The sequence below is a fragment of the Gadus morhua genome, chromosome 3 (assembly GCF_902167405.1).
Source record: "Gadus morhua chromosome 3, gadMor3.0, whole genome shotgun sequence".
NCBI classification, from domain to species: domain Eukaryota; kingdom Metazoa; phylum Chordata; class Actinopteri; order Gadiformes; family Gadidae; genus Gadus; species Gadus morhua.
The window spans coordinates 22,394,568-22,419,495 of NC_044050.1; the positions used below are offsets into that span (position 1 = coordinate 22,394,568).

The following is a 24,928-nucleotide window of genomic DNA, read 5'->3' on the forward strand; positions in this document are numbered from 1 at the left end:
AGGTGAACCAGTACAAGACTGGCTGTACTGGGCCACTCCAAGGAGAAGAAGCAGCAGACTGGCTGTACTGGGCAGCCCTCTCTGACAGTAACATTATGATAATGTTATGGTATAAACCTCAACCTCCTCTTCCCCAGCCGTCCATGAAGGAGACGTTCCAAACAGGAGGTCACATTCAGATGGTCCAGGGAACACACTGAAAGCCTTGCACACGAAAACACTGCACTCACGCAGTGTGTGTGTGTAACGTGTGTGAGTAGGGTGACCACCCGTCTCCGCGTACCGCGTGCGCGCACAGCGTTTTGAAGCCCAACCATGCGTCCCGCAAATTGAGACCGTGTCACGCGAAAACAATGTCGCTCTCTATATCCTGGAGCCCCAGGCAGCCAAACGAACAGTACTTGATAGTTCAGCACGCTACTGCTGCCACACCCACCTCTCAGTTGAACTGCTGACTAGGTTGTTATCAACTTTTTCGTTGTTGTCATGACAGTGCACGCACGTGCATACCAGACACACACAGGGAAGGAACTTTTAGAGGCGCGCTTTCCAATTCGAAAAAAATGGAGGAAGAGACTGAGTCTGAGGCACTGCCAATTCCAATTAAGAAGGTGAAAAGGTGTGGTTAAAGTAAATTGGGAGTGGAGGTGCATCTGTGTGTCAATTCATTGAATGTTCATTGAATGTTCAAAGTATTATGAATTTTAATTTAGAAAAAAATACACATTGGTTGGCCTATTCATGAGCATACATCAGTAATCACACATGGTTAGGGGAATAGGGCATTATTAATATACCATGTAAGGTGGCATGTGCTAGAAATGGGTAAACCACTAACAGTGAGACTGCCCGTGAGGTGGGGGCACCGCCGTGCCAGGCAGTGTCCCCCATTGTCCCCCCGAAACATACCCCTTGTGCCCCCTTGGGCTTATTAGCAGGTGGTCACCCTATGTGTGAGGTGCAGAGGTCTCAAGAGTGCGGCCCTCACTCTGATGAAAAGATCCACACCCCTTGCCACCTCCGTTGCCACGGTGACCATTAGTCGGGTGCGTCCGGTTTTCCCCGATGAAGACTCACATGGCTATACGAGCACCACCCACCAGGCAGCCTGGAGTGGAGGAATTATTTCACGCAACAACGATGCCAGGATGGTTTGGCACTATATTCGCTCGGTGCAAGAGTCTACTTCCGTTCTACTTCCGCTCACTCGAGTGTGTGGGTCTTTACTTCCGGCGAGATGGCGATCATTTATTTTTCTATCATTACTTGATCTGATCTTTTAAAAATCAATGTTTCATTCAATCTGTTCTGTTTCAATCAGTTTGTAAATGTTCTTCTGGTTTTATTGTTCATCTTTACAAATCTATACAAATCCTGAACTAATATCAGGTTTTATTGTTAATCTTTACAAATTGATACAAATCCTGAATTAATATCAGGTTTTATTGTTAATCTTTTTTAATATAATATACAAATCCTAAACTAATATCAGGTTTTATTGTTCATCAAATATATACAAATCCTGGACTAATGTTAGGCTCAATAAATAAGCCTGTATGTTGCGTTTTTACTGTTCAGATTTGCACAGCTATAGAAGCACATTCTGATTTGGTCGTGGTGGTCATCTTGACAAATCTTTAAAAAAACTAGAGTTATAAGTCAATCGTGTTGAGATTTCATTGTTCAGTTTTACAAATCTCTACAAAACCTGAGCTTAGGTCACATGGCCTTGAATGTAGTATGTGATTTGTAGGTCGAGAAAAGCTCACTCTGAAGGAGCAGGGAGGATGGCGTCTGACAGAATATCTCTGTACGATCAAGGACAACCTGGGTGTCAGAAAAAGCTGGAAACTCAGGTGGCAGGTGAGCTCTCACTATCTCTGGAGGAACCCAAAGGCGCTTGCTTCCCAGCAGGCAGTACAGGAAATGGGTCCATGTAGAGATTATCCAACCTGCAGTAGTGCGATGAATGTTGAACCACTCTGCAAGGTCCCCAAGAGGGAAACCCACCGACAGGTACATCAGGAACAGCAGACACTGGTCAAACCCACTGACAGGTACATCAGGAACAGCAGACACTGGTCAAACCCACTGACAGGTACATCAGGAACAGCAGACACTGGTCAAACCCACTGACAGGTACATCAGGAACAGCAGACACTGGTCAAACCCACTGACAGGTACATCAGGAACAGCAGACACTGGTCAAACCCACTGACAGGTACATCAGGAACAGCAGACACTGGTCAAACCCACTGACAGGTACATCAGGAAGAGCAGACACTCGTCAATGGGTCTCGGTTTCTGTTGAGATATAACAAAACCCTCTGTTTAGTAACCTTGCCATTGTTGTTAGAGTAAAAATCAGAAAATAATACTAATATCAGCTGGTTGGCTTTTACTTTTTAGTTAAATGGATTTAACTCACAAACCAACAGGTGCAGTTATGAAATAAAACAGTGAACCCTAACCTTATCCACTTTCAGTGTTACATAAACCTACAACTCTTAGCATTTACGTCATGTTACCACATTACCTGTTCTGATGCTGGCAGAGGCGGTCTTGGCGTTGGTTATGCGAATCATCTTGTGGGTCTCAGCAGGTTCAATTAATCTCCAAAATGGCATGAAACTATAGGAGGCAAATGCCGACTACAGACCCGGGTGTTTTTGGTCGGGTTGAAGTCATCCCTCCGGATACTCTGCTTCCACTCAGCCCGTACCGCAGCGTCAACGGGGAATGAATGAAAGCTAACTTTCTTGTTGTACCGTGACGAAACGGTACACAATGGCACACAACATTGAAGTCCTGAGGCCCTCACCCTTTGAAAGGCAAGTCGCCTACCTCGAATCCTAAAAACACTCATTAACAGAAAAAAAAGATCTCTCTGGTAAACTAACTCTTTGGTAAACAAACAAGCTTGCTCTCGCTGTTTCGCTGTAGATGTGTCAGATCACCGGAAGTTTGGACCAGAAGTACTGGCCCACACACTGAAGTTAGAATTTCAACGGTCGCCATATTGTGCACGGCGCGCGGATTAGTAGTCCACTACCAGTAGCACAACATGGGTGCATCAGAGGAGGGGGGGAGGGGGGGGGCTGCATTAAATGGGAGTGGGTCGGGCGGGGCTTCATAAGAAGGGCGGGTGAATGCAATCGTTCAAGATCTTTTCAGCCCTGATAGCACACACACTTGATTCATACATCCAAACACACAGATTACTACATAGACAATCAATACATATACACACACAGAGAAAATAGGTACTTTTATACATTTATTTGAATTGACTGAATAAAATGAAGTGTAACATGAACAACTGACCCGTTTCAAACGGAGTTCCAGAAGTTTGTTCACTTCAACATCCGGATCGTAGCCCTTCAAAACACACACATAAAGATCTGGGGTTCGTAGTTCTGGTGGGGCTTGGGTTTGTAGTTCTGGTGTAACTATGGATTCTGGTGATAGTAGTTCTGGTTGGACTATTGGTCTTGGTTTTTGTAGTTCTGGTAAGGCAGCTTCTTGCGGTCCTTGGTGGCGTTCCTCTTCCTCTTCTTGGTCAGGAAATTTTCCAGCTTGCCGCTCCTCTTCAGCTGCTCGTACTTCTCCGCTAGCTGCAGCTTGTTCTGCTCGCCTGGGGGGGGAACAGAGAGGTCAGAACATAGGAGCCCTCAGCCTCAACCATATAGCCTCACACGGTAGAGCCCCCCAGCCTCTAGAGCCCTCCAGACCCAAACTGAGACGGTGTGTACACCATGGGGGCGTGGTTTGTGTGGGCATGACCTCAGCGGGCGTGGCCTGTGTGTGGGCGTGGCCTGTGTGGGCTCCACCTACCCTTGTTGAGGAAGAAGGGCTGCAGGCCCTGCGCTGCCTGCTCCTTCTGCTTCCTCTTGAACTCCAGCTCCTTCTCCCTCTGCACCTCCTGGCTCCTTCTCGACCGCTCCTGGTTGTCCTACAAAACACAGTCATGTGATCAACACAAATGTCACTTGATCAACACACACACACACACACACACACACACACACACACACACACACACACACACACACACACACACACACACACACACACACACACACACACACACACACACACACACACAGTGATTTATGAACAATAAAATGTAAGACCTATAGATGAGAAATCCCAGATAGACAGGATGTGATGTATGAGTGAGATAAAGACAGGATGTGCTGTATGAGACAGGATGTGATGCATCAGTCATGTGACCTCACCACCAGATAAAGAGAGGATCTGATGTACGAGACAGGATGTAATGCATGAGACAGGATGTGCTGTATGAGACAGGATGTGATGCATGAGACAGGATGTGATGTATGAGACAGGATGTGATCTCACCATCCTCAGAACCAGGGTCTTCAGCTCCTCCTTTTTGGAGGGGCGCTGAGACCGCTTCATCATCTTCTTCACTTCCTGAGGACGAAGAGGACACACGCACACACTCATTACACACGCACACACACACACAGACTGCTGCAGGTTTGATCGCCAACGGTCAGACAAGATTTCCAATATGGGTCGCCAGGGCCGTCCCGACGTCATGCTGTGGTTTGTGTTACTAGAAACACATCGCATTAGCAGTTTGTGGAGTCCGAGGGTTAGTGGATATTCTACAAATTCCCCTCTGGATAATAGCAACGTGACACGGGGACTTGGGTTGAAACTATCTGTAACCTCTGCAACTGGTTTATACTGGTTGCGTCCTCACACACCTCCTTCTCCGAGCTTCTGATGTCATTGATGAAGCGGTAGGTTTTCTCGAAGATCTCCGGCTTGTATTCTCCTGAGAGGTCGTCAAAGCGAGGGTCCCGTCTCACCTACAAAGCACACCGGGTCACATTAGGAAGCGACACACCAGATCATATTAGAAGACCCCAAACCAATACACCAGGGCCCAATCCCATTTCTACCCCTTACCCCATCCCCTTCCCCCTTCAAAACAAGGGGGAGGGGTAAGGGGAAGGGGCAAGGGGTAGAAATGGGATTGGGCCCAGGTCATATAAGAACACAACAGCTCTTATTAGGACACACCACCTTGATACACCAGACCATGACAGCCCACTACGATATCATATATACAGTATGGGAGGTATTGTGGAGTGCAATAAATGAGGAGACAAGGGACGGAGACGCTGTCAGTCGGCTTTACGCTCCACTTCAATATAACTTCACATCAAGCGCGAGAGAGGTCAAACGGGGACACCAGGTTAAAACCGCAACTCTGTTGCGTAACCCTTTCCCTTAAAAAGGTACAGACCCTGGGTGAATGCCTCTTAATCGTACTTGTGGGTCACCACAGTATTATACTAATTGAATAACTGATTATACAATATGGGGTTTGTAGTAAAGGTAGAATTATTATTATATTAGTAGTTATTGATATAATAATATAAAAGCTTGGTATGATATAAGCATAATATAATATGGTAGTTATAATAATAATAAAGAAGGGAAACATGGAATATTTCCCTGGCTTCCCTAGCTTCTGTAATACTGGGCAGATCTTAAATTCCTGAAAGGAAGACCAGCTTTAAAACACTCACACTCTTCTTCACTGCGACCACCTCCCTCAGGAACGGGACATATCTCTTGGAGGAAATCTCTATGGGCCTGGAACACAAGGACAAAGGACAGTCCAGGGGTCAGGCCTGGAACACAAGGACAAAGGACAGTCCAGGGGTCAGGCCTGGAACACAAGGACAAAGGACAGTCCAGGGGTCAGGCCTGGAACACAAGGACAAAGGACAGTCCAGGGGTCAGGCCTGGAACACAAGGACAAAGGACGGTCCAGGGGTCAGGCCTGGAACACAAGGACAAAGGACAGTCCAGGGGTCAGGCCTGGAACACAAGGACAAAGGACAGTCCATTGGTCAGGACGTTCTCTATGGTTCTATAGCTCAAGAACACAGGACAGTACAGTGGTCAGGAGGTTCTCTATGGTTCTATAGCTCAAGAACACAGGACAGTACAGTGGTCAGGAGGTTCTCTATGGTTCTAAAGCACAGGAACACAGGACAGTCCATTGGTCAGGACGTTCTCTATGGTTCTATAGCTCAAGAACACAGGACAGTACAGTGGTCAGGAGGTTCTCTATGGTTCTATAGCTCAAGAACACAGGACAGTACAGTGGTCAGGAGGTTCTCTATGGTTCTAAAGCACAGGAACACAGGACCGTCTTGTGGTCAGGGTGTTGGACACCCAGCCAAGAGGGTTCTGGGTTCAATCCCCATGTTGGACCAGAAGCCATCCTTGAGCAAGATGCCCCTTATCCCCTCCTGCTTTCTACATGGTAAGATACTCAAATAACTCTGTAGGGCTGATGTATTAGTGGAGGGGTAGTGGGCATAGTTACACTGACTAGAACTTCAGTGACTACATATAAAGTTATGAAACAGTTACCATGGCGATGTGAAACAGGGTTAGTTTCCATGGAGATAAAAGACAGGAACGGTTACCATGGAGATATCTTCCCTGACGTTATGAAAGGTGCAATGTATATTTGTGGTCTGAAAGGCTATGCTGCCCCCTTGTGTACGGGTAAAGTGACATCCAAGTACACATGCAGGCCGCTCTGCAAAGACGCAGATGCATTGTGTCTCCGAGTTTGGATCCCCGCGACCTTGGGGCGTGTGGAAGTGTGGACTCAGCATCAGAAGGTCAAAGGTCACCTGTTCTTGTTGAGGCGTTTCTCTCCTCTGCGGGCCCGCGGGCCGACGGTGGAGCCGTGGGCCATCTTCTTGTAGGCCTTCATCCCAACCTTCTGCTGCAGCTTCAGGATTTCCTCAAAGGACATGGTGGACAGCTCTGGAACAGAGGGGGTCGTTCAGAGGACCGCAGCAACCAGGGTACGAGTTCTAGAGGTCATGGTTTGGACCACAGCGTTGACTTAACGCACTCATGGAAATAGTATGGTAATTATTTAAGCCACAGGCGGTGACTCGAAATAGTTTAAGTTCTGCGATAACTTGCAGAATGGAGGTGACTCACGTCACCTCCTTTACAACAGTGCTGTGAAAATATCACGGGATGAGCTCTAAACTGGACTGCAGGGGCCATCTATGACGTAAACACACTGTACATATTAATTATCTTAAATAATAAAATGGTATATTTATTAATAACATAGAATATGTAACTTATAAATAGCAGATGCATTTAACCACAGGCCAAATGTGGTCTTGAGCAAAACCTAAACTCACCTTTCACATCTTTTTCAGTGTGTGCGTTTCCTACAGCGTCCACCTCCTTCGTCTCTCCACTTTCATCATCTTCATCCGAGCTTTCACCCTCATCATCATCATCTTCATCACTACCTTCTCCCTGCTCCTCCTCATCATCATCACCACCACTACTACTACCTTCTCCCCGCTCTTCCTCCTCTTTATCACTTCCTTCTCCCCTATCCTCCTCTTCTTCATCACTACCGTCTCCACTCTCCTCCTCACCACTAGATGCACCACCTTCATCACCCTTCTCTTCCTCCCCCACAATCGTCCTGTTCTTGGTCAGAAGCGCGAAGTTTGCTTCCATTTCGACATCGGACTCTTCCTCGCTGTCGCCTGAGAACGCCGTCTCCTCCATCTTCTTCCTCACAATGCTACTTTTATCGCCACTTTTCAGCTTCGCTTTCTTGGGTATGCTGGTCATGATTAGGATTTATAACAACCGACAGCTTCTCCGCAGTGTTCTAAGGATTAGACGACAACTTAAGGAATCACCTCAACAGTATGAACATGGCTTTAACCATTAAAGCGATTCTTACACTAAACACTGAAGCAGAACCATGTAGTATCGATCTCACCTGGTTAGCGACTGGCTTTGAGTTATGAGTCGATTACGCATCAAAGATCCGCAGAATTACCTAACACAATATACCATTAGAGCTCCGAAGGCTTAAGAACTATAACCTAATGAGTCAATTTAATATTAATAAATAAAAATACCGAAACTTAAATGGGCAGCTCTTCTTCCAACATGTGGGACCTTGTTTTCCTTCATTTCCGGGAAGCCGGTGGTCAGCTGATCCTCTCAAGCGGGTGCTGCCGTCTAGCGGTGACCCGCGGCAGCACTGCGAAACCTTTAATCACTAATAAGATAAGATGTGCTTTATTGGCGTGTTTTACATTGTCTGCGTGTTGCCATTCACGTGTTCTCCAGAGTGCGTGTTCCACCTCAGTAAATCCCAGCAGCTGGTTCGAGGTTTATTGAGGCTGTACATTTTGTTCTTTATTCAAGATACCGCCCGAATAAACAGTGATATTTGGTTTTATATACGTAGCCTATGCAACGCAAGTAACATGGCTCTCTTTGGAACGTAAGTAAGACAGTAGAAAACAGTAGAAAACCGATAGATGATATATACATATTGATTGATGGAAAGAAGGGTAATATGTCAGACAATGTTTATATTGTGGGAAATTATTTACAATTTCTTGGTTAAACAACAACAAAAGCAGTGCATTTCTAGCTAACTTTGCTTGAGTTCAGTAGAACTATCGATAAATACTCTTTTCTAAATACGATACACAAGAGTATTAATAAAACACCAGGACTTCAAGCACTGCTGCACAAAGCTACAGTTTGATGTCATATTATAATATTAATAATAAACATACATCTAGCTCAAAAAGATCTTCCATCTCAAAGTAGTGGTAATTTGGTTCAGGAATCAAATAACGGAAATCCTTCCCCTGGCTCCGTCCTCCTGAGTGTAGCGTTGACCCCACAGTTGGCCAACAGATCAACCAATCAAAAGGAAAGAAGGAGAGCAGTCTCCCTCGGCCATGAGTGTGGAAGATGGCTGCTTGATGAATAAGGCCCATTGGTTGGACTTGGTGCTTGTTCATGATAATAACAATGACAATAATAATAATTCAATGTGAGCGTTCATATAGAAAAGCGTGGACACGCTTTCACAGTGATGAGTCCTGAGCGCTGGATGTGTATGATCGTTTATAAAAATGGAAACTCCCTGAAAATGTTTCCTGAAAGTTTGGAAATGTTCTTTAAAAGCTCTTCAACAGGTTTTGTTGTAGCCTTCTCCACATCTGGCAGACAAGGTTCCTTCAAGTAGCATTTAGAAAGAACCCAGTACAATTATAAACACACTAGTGTGCCAGCAGTACACACAAAAACACACTAGTGTGTTAGCAGTACACTTATAAACACATTATTGCGTTAGCAGTACGCTTATAAAGACGCTAGTGTGTCAACAGTAAACTTATAAACACACTACTGTGTCAACAGTACACTTATAAACACGTGAGCGTGTTAGTAGTACACTTATAAACACACTTGTTTGTCAGCAATGTAAGCCTCCTCCGTCGGCCTCGGAGGGGGAGGTATAATTAGCCGCTCCCGGTCAGCAGACTCATGTCACTTCCTGTCTGGCGGACCAGCTTCCTGTCCTAGCATGTGCCGTCTCCATGGGAGGGGCAGCGGCAGGTGAAGCCCCCGGGGCGAGGGAGACACAGCTGGGAGCAGCCGCCGTTGTTGAAGCAGTAGTTGTATCCTAGCATCCAGACGAAGAGGTGGTCAGAGTGTTATCCCCCATAATGCACCAGGACATTATGCCAGGATGGCACCGTTTAGGATATGGTTCTTGCCCTGGGTCTCCAACCACTGGGTCTTTCCACCCACTGTATCTCTACACCCAGGGTCTCTACCCCTAGGGTCTCTTACCAGGGTCACTACCCCCTTGGGTCTCTACCCCCTGAGTCCCTACCTGGGTCTCTCCACCCCCTGGGTCTCTGCCTGGGTCTGTATCTGGGTCTCTCCCCCCTGTCTCAGTATCTGGGTCTCTCCCCCCTGTCTCAGTTTCCGGGTCTCTCCCCCCTGTCTCAGTATCTGGGTCTCTCCCCCCTGTCTCAGTATCTGGGTCTCTCCCCCCGTCTCAGTATCTGGGTCTCTCCCCCCTGTCTCAGTATCTGGGTCTCATCCTGGGTCTCAGTATCTGGGTCTCTACCCTCTAGATCTGTGCCGGGGTCTGAGTCTCTACCCCATGGGTCTCTACTGTGCTGGTGTGGATATTCAGAACCGAAGTGTTTTTTCTGCTCCGAGCTGACCAGTCAGGTCGGAGGTCAGAGGTCAGAGGTCAGGGGTAGTTAGGGTACCTTCGTGACACTGTGTGGTTGCCACGGTGATCCCGTATGGCTGGGAACGCTTCTGAGGCAGGAATTCGTCCGTCTCTCTCTCCGCACTGCGATCCACCGTCACAACCGCCGCCCTGCGCACACATACGCACACACACACACACACACACACACACACACACACACACACACACACACACACACACACACACACACACACACACACAGTGTGTATAGAATATATAGTTTCATATATCATATAATGTATAATATTTAATGTATAAAATAATATCTAATGTATAATATATAATATAATGTAAAATATAATATATCATACCATGTATAATGTATAATATAATATATAACGCAGTATAATGTATATTGTAATATATAATAATATATTATACAACGGGGGACCTAAATCCAGCGATCTGATTGGTTCCCAACTGTTGTATAATGAGCGTATACATAACTGCTATGACGCCCGATACTTTTGTGAAAGTTTGCATATCACTCCGCGCCTGGAAGTAGAAACAGTTACAAAGTAAAACATATGTTGGATGACGGAGGGTGTAAATGTTGTTACTCCGGGAGTGAGCAAGGCGATGGAGAGACTAACGAACGCTTAGGCACACGGCGAGTGAACTGCTCCATAGGATAAATTGCCGGCGAACCGCTCTATCGGAGCCTTCTCTCGGAGGGACGCTAAAGTGTGTTGCATAACGACCGTCGATGCATAGCGGCAGCCAGGAGGGACTACTTTCTTGTATTCTTTAAGAAAACGGCTACTTTGACTTTCTTGGTTTCTTTTTAAATGTAGTGTGTCGATGACTTTCGTTTCGCCATAACAGTAACCGTTGTATAAAAGCAATAGATCACTTCAGTCAGTGGTATGTGCTCATTATACCACTGTTAAGGGGCGTTGTCCGGCCCAGACGCGCAGCGGAGGGCCGGCGACCCCCTTCACAGTGGTATAATGAGCACATACCACTGACTGAAGTGATCTATTGCTTAAATATATAATGTAGTATCATTTTGGTACCTCCTCCAGTCGGTGTAGAACAGGTTTCCTCCGTACGACGCGAGGCCGAAGGGGTACTGGACCCCAGAGACCACCTGACGACGCACCCGGCGACCGGCGTCCCAGCACTCCACCTTCCGTGTGCCTAAACCAATCAGAACATCCGATCACAGCCCGACCGACCAATCAGAACACAGCAGAGCTTTTAGACGATGGACAGTTCTATCCGGAGCGTCATATACTGTCAATCTTGTCTACCTCGCATGACTAGGAAATGTGAACGATTATCCTTTGCCTTTTTCTAATTGTACTACTGTCGTGCAGCATCCTGCACTTTAGTACTTTCACAAAGTATTCTCTGTGTTTCCATGGTTACCTGCATCGGCCCAGCAGAGGAGCTGTGTCTCCGGGTCAAAGGTCAGGCCGTTGGGCAGGCCCAGGTCATCCTTCACCAGAACCGTCCTCTCCGAGCCGTCCATGTTGGCCGTCTCGATCTTGGGTCCGTCTCGGTTCCAGTCCGCCCAGTACAGTCGGCTATAACCAGAGCACCACCATTTAGTATTGCAATAGTACTGGGTTCTGCTGCTGCTTGTACTGCAGTAATACTGGGTTATACTACTACTGGTACTGCAGTAATGGTGTGTTCTACTACAGCTAGTACTACGTTAATACTGGGTTCTGCTGCTGCTAGTACTGCAGTAATACTGGGTTCTGCTGCTACTAGTACTGCAGTAATACTGGGTTCTACTGCTACTACTACTGCAGTAATGTTGTGTTCTACCGCTAGCGCTGCACTATGTACTATAACTGGTAGTACTAGTACTACAGTAGTACTGGGTTCTTCTACTTTTAGTACTGCAGCAACACTGTGTTCTACTACTGCTAAAACTGCAGTAATACTATGTGCTACTACTACTAGTACTAGTACTGCAGTAATACTCTGTCCTGCTACTGCTACTACTGTTTATACTTCTATTAATACAACTTATACTGCTATACCTGCAGTGCTGCTGTTATTACTGTGTTACTGCCACTGGTACTACTAGTCTGGTACTGTTAATACTTCTACTACTAATACTTTGAGTACAGAAAAGACTCCTATAGTTCCTCATCTCTTTTCATGTCACCTGTGCCGACCGGTCAGGTGCAGCTGAATGTGTTCCTGTGTGTTGATGATCATTGGTTATATTGATTATATTGAGGGACCACCCACCCGTAGGTGGGATCCACCACGATGGGCCGGGGGTTGACCAGATCCGTGTCGAACAGGACGTGGCGCTGGCTGCCGTCGAGCTGGGACACCTCCACGGTGTCGCGCATGGAGTCGGTCCAGAACAGCAGCCGGGACACGTGGTCCACCGCCACACCCTCGGGGCTCTCCAGACCTGCACAGACGTCTCTTTACAACCCCCTTCTTCTAGTGTTACCTGGAGCTACCTGTGGTGTTACCTGTGGTGTTACTTGTGGTGTTATCTGTCCTGTTACCTGTGGTGCTACCTGTCATGTTACCTGTGGTGTTACCTGTGGTGTTACCTGTGGTGTTACCTGTCCTGTTACCTGTGGTGTTACCTGGGGTGTTACCTAGCGTTACCTGTGGTGTTACCTAGCGTTACCTGTCCTGTTACCGGTGCTGTTACCTAGCGTTAACTATGCTGTTACCTGTAATGCTACCTGTGCTTCTACCTGTGGTGTTACCTGTCCTGTTACCTGTGGTGTTACCTAGCGTTACCTGTGATGTTACCTGTGCTGTAACCTGTGATGTTGCACATAGTGTTACCTTTCCTGTTAACTGGTGTTACCTGTGGTAGTGTTTTGTTACCTGTCCTGTTACCTGTCCTGTTACCTGTCCTGTTACCTGGTGTTACCCGTGGTAGTGTTTTGTTACCTGTCCTGTTACCTGGTGTTACCCGTGGTAGTGTTTTGTTACCTGTCTTGTTACCTGTCCTGTTACCTGTCTTGTTACCTGTCCTGTTACCTGTCCTGTTACCTGGTGTAACCCGTGGTAGTGTTTTGTTACCTGTCCTGTTACCTGTCCTGTTACCTGTCCTGTTACCTGTCCTGTTACCTGTCTTGTTACCTGTCCTGTTACCTGTCCTGTTACCTGTCCTGTTACCTGTCCTGTTACCTGTCCTGTCACCTGGTGTAACCCGTGGTAGTGTTTTGTTACCTGTAGTAATGACGGGGATGATGTCTCCACCGCTTAGGCTGGCCTTGCTGATGGCGGGGCCGGTGATGTCACTCCAGTACACCATTTGATCAACACAGTCGAACGCCACGGAGATGACCACGCGATCCTGGTCACATAACAGGAACAGACCTCAGCACACACATCGCCCATGGCAGTTATTTATTTTAAAAACAAGATTTGTTTTACTCTAAATTGGTTAAAGACAATACAGCTAACTAGCTAGTTTCGGCAGCAGGGATGATTACTAGCAAGCTGGCCCTCTCTCTGCCTGCACAGAGAGCTAACTAGTTAATGATAACGGGGGATTTGGATGACTGTGTATGTGTGTGTGTGCATGCAGCACGGTAGTGGTATATGTGTGTCTGTGTTGTGTGTGTGTTTACAGGGCTATGTAGCAGGGTGGAGGTGTGTGTTACAGGGATGTGTAGCAGGGTGGAGGTGTGTGTTACAGGGATGTCTAGCAGGGTGGAGGTGTGTGTTACAGGGATGTGTAGCAGGGTGAAGGTGTGTGTTACAGGGCTGTGTAGGAGGGTGGAGGTTTGTGTTAAAGGGATGTGTAGCAGGGTGGAGGTTTGTTTTACAGGGATGTGTAGCAGGGTGGAGGTGAGCTCCTTCCTCATGGCGTCTCCATCCAGGGGGATCTGCTCCATCTTCCCGCTCTGGGCGAACAGGAGGCGGGCTCCCGGTGCCACCGGGATGACATCAGGCCTGGGGACGGGGCCTGCCGTGGGCGGAGCTATGGCCTGGTCGATACCTGGGGGACAGGCAGCCAATAACAGGAGGGGTGAGGGCTTGAACGCATGCTGCATACGCATTCAGGGGTCAGTCGTCATGGTTACTGATGTAGGTTACGGCGGTTGTCAAGGATGCACATAGGAGGTCAAGCCGGTTGTGGTGGTCACGCAGCGAAAGGAGCTGGTTGCCGTCTCAGTTCAGACAGGGTAGCCGGTTGCCATGGGAACCGGAAAGGTGAACTGGCCGTCATGGTTACGCAGAGAGAGTAGCTGGCTGTCGTGGTGACTCAGGGAGAGGGATTAGCAGGTTGTCACGGTTACTTACAGAGGGGGTGTGTGTCTGCGGTGCGGGTGCCGGGGACCTCCTGCCCGCGGGGGTCGACACACCAGCACTGGGCGGCAGTGGGGTGGCACTGGGTGGGCCGGTAGGCCCCGCCCTCGTCACACTGGGGGACGTACTGACCAACTGCCGGGCGCGGCCGGAAGAAAGACAGGAGGCCTTCGCTAGGGGGCGCCTTCACGCTCTCTCTGTGGCGCTCACACGCCGTCGGCTCCCGCTCTATAACATACAGCTCTATATCACCAGTCTATAACATTCAGCTCTATATCACCACTCTATAACATTCAGCTCTATAGCACCACTCTATAACATTATCTCTATATCACCACTCTATAACATACAGCTCTATATCACCACTCTATAACATACAGCTCTATATCACCACTCTATTACATACAGCTCTATGGCACCACTCTATAACGTACAGCTCTATATCACCACTCTATAACATACAGCTCTAAATTGCACCTCAGCGAGAGGCGGGAGTTTTGCGGCTCGGAGACTTAAGGATGTTTACAGCGAGTAGGTCGTAAAGAGGCCAAAGCCCAAGGAAGTAATTACACACCTCCAACAACAGAGGACAGGCCCCACTGTGAACAGCAGGACGGCAAGAGCTCCCATTCTACCTCTAGAGACCCATTCACTACAGATCTAGTCTAACCCAGTCCTATATACCTGGACTTACACCAGCCCTCGAGGCCTGGTCTAACCCCAGTCCTATAGACCTGGACTAACCCCAGTACTGTTGACCTGGTCTAACCCAAGTCCTGTAGACCTGGTTTAACCAAATCCCATAGACCTGGACTAACCCCAGTCCTGTAGACCTGGACTAACCCCAGTGCCATAGACCTGGACTAACCCCAGTCCCATAGACCTGGTCTCAACCCAGCCTAATAGACCTGATCTAACCCCTATCCTAAAGACCGGATCTATCCCATTCCCAATCCTGTAGATCTGGTTTCAACCCAGCCCGATAGACCAGGTCTGACCCAGCCCGATAGACCAGGTCTAACCCAGCCCAATAGACCAGGTCTGATCCAGTTCTATAGTCCAGGTCTGACCCAGTCCTATAGACCAGGTCTGACCCAGTCCTATAGACCAGGTCTGACCCAGTCCTATAGACCAGGTCTAACCCAGTCCTATAGACCAGGTCTAACCCAGTCCTATAGTCCAGGTCTAACCCAGTCCTATAGACCAGGTCTGACCCAGTCCTATAGACCAGGTCTAACCCAGTCCTATAGACCAGGTCTAACCCAGTCCTATAGTCCAGGTCTAACCCAGTCCTATAGTCCAGGTCTAACCCAGGCCTATAGACCAGGTCTAACCCAGTCCTATAGTCCAGGTCTAACCCAGTCCTATAGTCCAGGTCTAACCCAGTCCTATAGTCCAGGTCTAACCCAGGCCTATAGACGTGCTCTTCTGTTTACAGGACGAGTCATGGGCTGCTCTGCGTCACCGCGTCTGCTCCTCTCCAGGAGATAAACAGTCTGCTGCTGTTTGTTGAGCCTAGAGCAGTCCTGCATATCTCCCCTATCGTCCTTCCACTGGACCCAATGTTAAACACCCCGGCACACTGTCTATCCCCTACATTCTCCTTAATGACATGATTCTGTACTGTCCAACCCCTACCTGCTCCTAAATACCCTGTATCTTTACTGTGTAGCCCCTACCTGCTCCTTAATGCCCTGTCTCTGTACTGTCCAACCCCTACCTGCTCCTTAATGCCATGTCTCTGTACTGTCTAACCCCTACCTGCTCCTTAATGCCCTGTCTCTGTACTGTCCAACCCCTACCTGCTCCTTAATGCCCTGTCACTCTACTGTCCAACCCCTACCTGCTCCTTAATGCCCTGTCTCTGTACTGTCCAACCCCTACCTGCTCCTTAATGACCTGTCTCTGTACTGTCTAACCCCTACCTGATCCTTAATGACCTGTCTCTGTACTGTCTAACCCCTACCTGCTCCTTAATGCCCTGTCTCTGTACTGTCCAACCCCTACCTGCTCCTTAATGCCCTGTCTCTGTACTGTCCAACCCCTACCTGCTCCTTAATGCCCTGTCTCTGTACTGTAGTATTAGTAGAATAATAACGATAAATGGTAATAAACAGTAACTGGAACTACCTGTGGAAACGGGGCTGCAGTGGAAACCATCGCCTTGGAAACCTGGGCGGCATTGACAGATGTAGGATCCCTGGGTGTTGAAGCAGACCGCGTCGGCGTGACAACGACCCTGCTGGCACTCATCCACATCTGGAGGAGGGGGTCCAAAAAACGTTGGGTCCTCAACTCATTGCAGATCTACTATTCATGGTTCATCATTAACTCACTACAGATCTACTATTCAGGGATCGTCATTAACTCATTAGTCATTACTGCAGTACTAGAACCCCTAAGGATACTCATGGTACTGCAGTACTAGTACCCGTGAGGATACTCATGATACTGCAGTACTAGTACCCCTAACTACTCATGATACTCATGGTACTAGGAGTACTGGTGGATCTCAAGTGGTCAGGACCAGTTCCCAAGGTCATCAGGAAAAGGAACAGCGTGTGATTTCTGATTGCACTTCACTGTTATGGTTACGTTCTGATTTGACGAAGAGCTGGTCTAGTCACGTGACCCCGTGTCTACGGAGACGAGGTGAGCGATGATATCCTCTCAGTCACACGAGCACCAGGCAGACGTTCTCATCGCCACGGTAACTGGGGGGGTCTACCCCAGACTCTGATAGAGCAGTTATCTGATGCCTTGCCCAAGGACAAGGCCAGCAGAGTCAGAACATGTCGAGGACAGACACACATATACTCTCCAACACACACACACACATACACACACACACACACACACACACACGCACGCACACACACACACACACACACACACACACACACACACACACACACACACACACACACACGCACACACACACACACACACACACACACACACACACACACACACACACACACACACACACACACACACTTTCCAACACACAGTCCAACACACTCTTGAACACACACACACGCACACACTCTCCGAGGCGCTTCTGCTCACCCTCACACACACGTCCGTCTCCTAGGTAACCCGGCAGGCAGGAACAGAGGTAGGCGGAGCCTCCGGTGAAGTGACACGTTGCTCTCTCTATGACATCACAGTCATGACGCCCTGCCTGGCAGTGGTCCACAGGAAGCTCCTCCCCTAAAGACACACAATACGCACAAACCGCTTTAGACGCACCCACGACACAAGATTCCAAACCCACACACAAAATCCCCAAAAAAATAACACACACGAAACTGTCACGAAAATATAAATTTTAACTATAAAACACAATTATATAGAGATTATATAAACCTTGTGTATATAAATAATAGTCAATTGAAAATTACTTTGTATAGATTCTCCTTGGATCGAGAGATACCTCCCTTCCTCGCTCTAACAGAAAGGTGTTAATTTAGTTAGCATTTGCATTGTAGCCACGGAGTCTGACACTGAGGCCATGCTAGTGTACTGACTTCTTTGTTGTGTAGATTCCTTTAACTGTGTTGCAGTCTTGCTTGCAGATTTGCAGACAGGACATGTCTCCTTCACCGTGTATTGTAATTTAACTTGGTCTCTCCTGCCATGTCTGACTTCAGCCATCGCCAATCCTAAACTCCCCACGACGGTCATTCCCTCTCACCTACCTAATTACCTTTGTATACTATTAACTGCATTTGATGTGAACATCTCCCTATCAGAATCATGTCCACCCATTTTCTCATGGACTGTATGCTTGGTACCTTTGCTGCCTACATCTTCCCATGATCTTGCTCTAAAATAAAATAAAATATTTTGCCGTCTGAAGTGTCCTAAATTAAGTTATTCTTCATCGCCCACATAATCCCCCCCCTACACACACACAATCCTAAACACACACACACACACACCCAAACACAAACACACACACACACACACACACACACACACACACACACACACACACACACACACACCCCTCAACACCCATGGTATATCAGTGCGAGTAGAGAATCCCGCCCGTAATATCCTCCTGGCTTTCATCCAACATATGGATCACATCAAGTCTGTTTATTTCTACAAGGTCACTCTTCAACATCTGTACACAGCAGGACACTTTGGGTGTCGCACACACACACACACACATACACACACACACACACACACACACACACACACACACACACACATACACCCCTCACATACACGCACAAACATACACATGCACCCCCTCTCAACACACACACACACACACACACACACACACACACACACACACACACACACACACACACACCCTTCACATACACGCACAAACACATACATGCACCCCCCTCTCCTAAGACACATGCACACACACACATGCACCACCCCTCCACACACACACATACACACACACACACACACACGCACGCACACACACACACACACACACACACACACACACACACACACACACACACACACACACGCACACACACACATCCCGGTACATACTGATGCAGGTGTTGTGGTCCCCGGGTAGGAAGCCGTCGGGGCAGTCGCAGCGGAAACTCCCCTGCTGATTGGTGCAGACAGAGTCCCGCCCACAGACTGGGGGGGCGGCCCGGCACTCGTCTACATCTACACATATTAACATACATTAATATACTGTACATGTACACATATTAACACAGATCCACATACATCTACAAATATTAACAAATATTAATATACATCTATACATATTACCACAGATTAACATAGATTAAAATACATCCACACATATCAACATATGTTAATATACATCCACACACATTGACACATATATGTGAAAATACATTCTACATATAAAAAAATATTATCAATAATCATCTACACAGATTTACATACATCTACACATATATTAACATACATCTACAAACATTAACATATTAACATACATCTACGAGGGGGGCGAGACGTGGCCTGGCGGCAATTGCCGCTGAGCGCAGTGTGCGGCTCCTACCACTTGGGGTTGTTAGAAAATTCTAAAGAAATAATATATATATATATTTTTTTTTAGGGGCCCCCATCTGCCTTGGGCCCCCCCACAAATGTCCACCTAACACCCGCAGTCCGACGGCCCTGGGTGTTACCATAGCAGGTCCTCCCGTCTCCGCTGAAGCCAATGGAACACTTGCAAGTGAACTCGAGTCCGTCTCCATGACGACAGACGGCGTTGTTGTCACAGCCGTGACGACCCGTGAAGCACGGGTTCTGCTCCGGGGGTCCACCTGAAACAAAGGTTGAAAAGTTGAATTACTATCCACTAACACGGCTTAGCATTGACTAGCATATATTAGCATGGCCTCATCTGGTATCTACTAGCATAGACTAACATTTACTACCATCTACTAGCACAGACTAGAATTCACTAGCATCTATTAGCATAGACATACACCGTCTTTCATCTAGCATAGATAGCATCAACTAGCACAGACTAGTTGGATTTACTAGCATGGCCTAGCATCACCTAGCATCTACTAGCAAAGACAAGCATCTCCTAGCGCGGACTAGCATAATCTACTAGCAAATTAAATACCATTAAACTTATATTATTGTACATTATTGTTATTGTGCTATCTTCTAGCACAACAATGAGCATTAAATAGCATCTAGGATGAAATAAATTATGTCAGCATTAACTAGAAGGAAATATCATATATGTACAGTGGTTCCCAACATTTGAGTATCGGTGTGGTTAAGCGGTAAAAGTCTGTTTTTATAAAGTTATAGCTGTTATCAAATGTTAATGGTTAGTTGCAATAAAGTTATAGTTGTTGTTATAGTTAGTTGTAATAAAGTTATCTGTGTTAGTCGAACTACATGTGTCCACTGGTTTCCCCGGTCACCGTGGCAGCAGCCAATCAGCTTCCTGTGAGACCATGTGACCTCAGCAGGAACTAGAGCCAGATGTTGTACAGATGTTAGTTTAACCTGCTGGCTACAGACAAACACACACACACACACACACACACACACACACACACACACACACACACACACACACACGCACGCACGCACACACACACACACACACACACACACACACACACACACACAAACACAGACACACACACACACACACACACACACACACACACACACACACACACACACACACACACACACACACACACACACACAGAGCCTCCTAGCTGTTATACCTCCTCAAAGATCTCTCTCTCTCTCTCTCTCTCTCTCTCTCTCTCTCTCTCTCTCTCTCTCTCTCTCTCTCTCTCTCTCTCTCTCTCTCTCTCTCTCTCTCTCTCTCTCTCTCTCTCTCTCTCTCTCTCTCTCTCTCTCTCTCTCTCTCTCTTTCCCTCCCTCCCTCCCCCGGTCTCTCTTGACAGCTGAAGAAAACACGGCCTCTAACCTCAGCATTTTTCCGGCAGAACTCTGAGGGCGACCTCACTGGATGTAATTTCCTCCCAGATATCCTCTTAAAAGTGCATGAAAAGGAAGGTGGAACCTCTAAATCCTCCCTAATACTCCCCACCTCCAAGCATGGGGAGGAGGTTTAGGAGGGGAGGTGTAGGAGGAGGTGTAGGAGGAGGTGTAGGAGAAGGTGTAGGAGAAGGTGTATGAGGTGTAGGAGGAGGTGTAGGAGGTGCAGGACTCACTGCTCATGGATCCTATCTTGTTGCTCATGGCGTATCGGATGAGCTGGTTCTCTGTGTCGTACATCACGAAGATCTGGTCCACGCTCAGCTGCTGGGTCTGGGGTGCGCGCCTCCCGTCGTCCTGACGACCGTCGTCATGTGGACAGCTCTGGAAGCTGATGGTCTGCCGCCACTGGAAGGTTTGGGGCCGCGTCTCCCCACTGGGCAGGGTGACGGTGTACTCCCTGTTGGAGGAGGAGGTGATGTCTGGAGGAGGAGGAGGAGGAGGAGGAGGAGGAATATTATTTGGAGAAGCACCAGGGATTCTGCTGACAGGAAGTCAACGCAGCCTGACCTTTAACCCCTTGCCGTTCCACTGCTGCCTTCAACATGCCTGATCTTTTATTTGTTTTCTCACAGAACGCTTTCTATTACAAACTCTTGGAACATGAACACGTTCCTCAGATCAACATCAAGAACATGAACACGTTCCTTATGTCAACATTAAGGAACATGAACACGTTCCTCATGTCAACATTAAGGAACATGAACACGTCCCTCAGGTCAACATTAAGAACATGAACACGTTCCTCATGTCAACATTAAGGAACATGAACACGTTCCTCATGTCAGCATTAAGGAACATGAACACCTTCCTCATGTCAACATTAAGGAACACGTTCCTCATAACAACATAAATGGACAAAAGCTAATTCACACTTTCTATCTGTTCTACATTGTATGTTTTGGATTCCTTTAATTTCTTTATTTAAAATAGTGTGTTTGTATCTGTATATATGTGCACTACTTTGTGAAGTACTGTAGTTGCGTGTGAAGTACTGCAGTACTGTTTGTAGTACTGTGTGTAATATTGTATTACTGTCTATAGTACTATAATGCTGTGTAGTAGTATGTGTAGTACTGTGTACAGTACTGCAGTAGTGTGTGTAGTACTGTGTGTAATACTGTATTTCTTTCTATAGTACTATAATGCTGTGTAGCAGTATGTGTAGTACTGTGTACAGTACTGCAGTACTGTGGGTAGTACTTCAGTTCTGTTAACATTATAGAGGTACTGTGTGAGGTCACGCAGTATTGTGTGTAGTGCTGTGTGTAGCACTGCAGTACTGTGTGTAGAACTGCAGTACTGTGTGTAGTACTGCAGTGCTGCGTGTAGTACTGCAGTACTGTGTGTAATACTGCAGTGCATTATTATTATTACTATTATTATTATGATTAGGATCCCCATTAGCATAGCACCGGAGTGGGAGCTAGTCTTCCTGGGGTCCGACTGTGCTGTCCCGTGTGCAGTACTACTACTAATAATAATACATTTAATTTAGGGGCGCCTTTCAAGACACCCAAGGTCCCCTTACAGAGCATATAGTCATCATAAATCGTTAAAAAAAACAAACAAGAAATTGTGGAAAAAAAATAAAAATATATAAACATAATAAATAAAAAAAAAATAATAATAATAAATACAGTACTACAGGTACTGCAGTACTGTGTGTAGCATTACAGTTGCCGCTGTGCTGGTAGACCTCCTGGTAGGCCTGGATGTGGACGGACGCCCCGGGGGCCAGCTCAGGGACCCTCCCCTCCAGGGAGGTGCTGACCAGCAGGTGTTCGTGCTCGTCGATGCCCTGGAACTCCTGGGTTATGCTGAGTCTCTCTCCACCCCCCCACACCACCTCCACCTGCCTGCTGAAGACACCTCCTGTGGGCACAACAGGGGTGGTTATGTTGTGGTTGTGATTATTCGTATATTGTGGTTGGGTCTTGTTATTATGTTGTGGTTGCTTTGTTGTTTGTGGCGCTGTTGTTGGTATTAAGTTGTTGTTGTAGTGGTGTGGTTGTTGTTATTATGTTGTTGTGGTATGGTTGTTGTTATTATGTTGTTGTTGTGGTGTGGTTGTTGTTATTATGTTGCTGTTGGCGTCTTGTTGTTATTATGTTGTTGTTGGGGTGTGGTTGTTATTATTATGATGTTGTTGGTGTCTTGTTGTTATTATGTTTTTGTCGTGGTGTTGTCGTACCGATGAGGCTGAATCCGTTCTGGTAGCCCGGTTGCTCCAGAGCGAAGGCCCAGCCCATGACTCCGCCCAGCGAGGTCAGGGGCTGGAGGGAGGGGCCCAGGCCCGCGGGGACGCTGCTGATGGCGACGTACGCCCGTCCGTCGTTGGCCACCACGTAGGAGTGGAGATCGTTGTTGCTGAGCTGGACGGGGGTGGAGGCGTCACCCACAAAGACACGGCCGTTCACCTTCCCGTTCATCCTCTGGGGTTTCCCTGTCGAGCACCAGCAATGTTAGCCCACCCTCCAGCAATGTTAGCCCACCCTGCAACACCGTGACCCCACCCTCCAGCACCGTCAGCCTGCTGCACCGTCAGCATCGCAACCCAAACATTAGATCTAAAACCTGGGGGGCTTCATACAATGACATACATCCTATGGGAGCGCTGTTGAGGCATTTTGATAAACAACCAAGATGTCTACCACTGATATTTGACGAGGGCCGTTGCTCTGATTGGTTGTAGGTTTGTCTATCCAATTGCGTCCAGACATATTTTGGTCCGTCGGGGGTTGCTAGTGTCTTACCTTCTGCAACACAGTCCTTCCCGTTACCATAGAAACCAGGACGGCACTGGCAGCAGGGCCCGGTGCTGTAGTCGCGGCAATCAGCGAAGGCGGAGCAAGTCAGTCTGGTGCGGCTGCAGGTCTCAGAGTTGTAGGAAAACACTGTGGAGGAAAAGAGGCCTTCCATTGTTAAACACAGAGATCTCAAGGTTAGAAACCTAACACTGGACACATTACGTTACTAACATTACTTTTACAAACCTTATGCTAGTAGCCTTACCGTTAAAAAACTTACAGCTAGCAAACTTATCGCTAGCAACCTTACCACTAGCAACACGGCCGCTAGTAACCTTGTCGCTAGTAACCTTCCTGCTAGCAATCACGCCGTTAGTAAAAACGCTGTTTGTAACCTTACCGTTAGAATCCTAACGTTGCCGGTGGAAAACCTTTCAGTCAGTAACCTTACCCTAAACGTTACTGTTGGTACCATTACCGGTAGTACCGTCACCCTTTTGTCAATGAATGAATGAACTCTAGTGATCTTTACCGTCTACATCCAGGTCTTGGTCTACCACCACCACCTCTGGACGCTGGGGCCGCTCAGGACTTGTTCTTCCTGGGTGCTCTGCTTCTTCTGGTTCAGGATACTCTTGTTCATTGGTCTGTGGTTGTTGAGGTTCCTCCAGATCGGGGTACCATGCTTCCGTGGTCTGTGGGGTGAATTCGAGGGTTTGGGTGCTCTCAGGATTAGGGTATGTGGTACCAAGTAATGGTGTCTCTGTTTCTGGCTCAAATGGGTCTTGGGTCTCAGGCTGGTGGTCCGGGGTCGTGTTCTGAGGCTCAGGCTGAATGATAAGAGGGGTCATCTCGGTATCCTCCACAGCTGAGCCTGGGGCCTCCGTCTCTACTTCCTGCTTATCCTCTGGATGCCTTGGAGACTCGGTGACAACGGCTCCCTCCGGCTCCGGTCCAGTGATCGTGTTGGCCTTGCCAGGAAGGATGTCGACATAGTAAAGGTGTCCGACCTTGTACGCCCAGACACCCGCGCGACCTGTGTTTGTCTTCCTGTAATGATACGACCAAAACAACAGTGGTGACTAAATGCTATCAGCTTCAACATCCCGACATTTAGCTAGGAGGAGCCGGGTCTCGAACCAGCACCCTGGTGAAGGGACATAAAATATGGTGGTCAAGTAAGCGGACGAGATGCGCCACATACTCTGCCAGGGCTGCAATGGAGCTCTCTTCCTCTGTTGTGGTGCTGTAGTACTCTCCCTCGGTTATGTAACCGAACCAGCCTATC

The 24,928-nt window shown here is 47.6% G+C and overlaps 2 protein-coding genes across 2 annotated transcripts in view; both read right to left on the minus strand.

Moving 5' to 3' along the window:
- Positions 1 to 3,264: 3,264 nt before the first annotated feature.
- On the minus strand, positions 3,265 to 8,039 carry rrp36 (ribosomal RNA processing 36). The gene is made up of 9 exons (XM_030351000.1): positions 7,968 to 8,039; positions 7,826 to 7,885; positions 7,224 to 7,711; positions 6,693 to 6,828; positions 5,568 to 5,634; positions 4,737 to 4,841; positions 4,363 to 4,437; positions 3,835 to 3,952; positions 3,265 to 3,634 (listed from the first exon to the last, which is right to left on the minus strand). The coding sequence occupies exons 3-9, from the start codon at positions 7,669 to 7,671 to the stop codon at positions 3,483 to 3,485; spliced, it is 1,101 nt and encodes a 366-aa protein (XP_030206860.1). The 5' UTR covers positions 7,672 to 7,711; positions 7,826 to 7,885; positions 7,968 to 8,039; the 3' UTR covers positions 3,265 to 3,482.
- Positions 8,040 to 8,217: 178 nt separating this feature from the next.
- The window catches only part of LOC115540025 (nidogen-1), a 22,318-nt gene continuing 5,607 nt past the window's right edge, over positions 8,218 to 24,928 (minus strand). Inside the window, exons 3-20 of the mRNA XM_030350989.1 lie at positions 24,845 to 24,928; positions 24,173 to 24,690; positions 23,647 to 23,787; positions 23,085 to 23,336; positions 22,568 to 22,765; positions 21,067 to 21,312; positions 19,540 to 19,677; positions 18,920 to 19,045; positions 17,459 to 17,602; positions 16,520 to 16,648; positions 14,384 to 14,617; positions 13,906 to 14,078; positions 13,304 to 13,430; positions 12,350 to 12,521; positions 11,513 to 11,670; positions 11,158 to 11,281; positions 10,137 to 10,249; positions 8,218 to 9,535 (exon numbers count right to left, since the gene is read on the minus strand). The exon at positions 24,845 to 24,928 is cut by the window's right edge and continues 146 nt beyond it. Of these exons, the coding sequence (XP_030206849.1) occupies positions 9,432 to 9,535; positions 10,137 to 10,249; positions 11,158 to 11,281; positions 11,513 to 11,670; positions 12,350 to 12,521; positions 13,304 to 13,430; positions 13,906 to 14,078; positions 14,384 to 14,617; positions 16,520 to 16,648; positions 17,459 to 17,602; positions 18,920 to 19,045; positions 19,540 to 19,677; positions 21,067 to 21,312; positions 22,568 to 22,765; positions 23,085 to 23,336; positions 23,647 to 23,787; positions 24,173 to 24,690; positions 24,845 to 24,928 (3,181 nt within the window). The 3' untranslated portion in view covers positions 8,218 to 9,431. The remainder of the gene's footprint in view (positions 9,536 to 10,136; positions 10,250 to 11,157; positions 11,282 to 11,512; positions 11,671 to 12,349; positions 12,522 to 13,303; positions 13,431 to 13,905; positions 14,079 to 14,383; positions 14,618 to 16,519; positions 16,649 to 17,458; positions 17,603 to 18,919; positions 19,046 to 19,539; positions 19,678 to 21,066; positions 21,313 to 22,567; positions 22,766 to 23,084; positions 23,337 to 23,646; positions 23,788 to 24,172; positions 24,691 to 24,844) is intronic.

Excerpts from the sequence above, each read along its gene's own strand:
- rrp36 (XM_030351000.1), bottom strand. The coding sequence starts at position 7,671 with ATGACCAGCATACCCAAGAAAGCGAAGCTGAAAAGTGGCGATAAAAGT. Across the intron at positions 5,635-6,692 it reads AAACGCCTCAACAAGAACAG|GCCCATAGAGATTTCCTCCA; the intron begins GTGACCTTTGAC and ends CTTGTGTTCCAG. Across the intron at positions 4,438-4,736 it reads TCAGAAGCTCGGAGAAGGAG|GAAGTGAAGAAGATGATGAA; the intron begins GTGTGTGAGGAC and ends CTTCGTCCTCAG.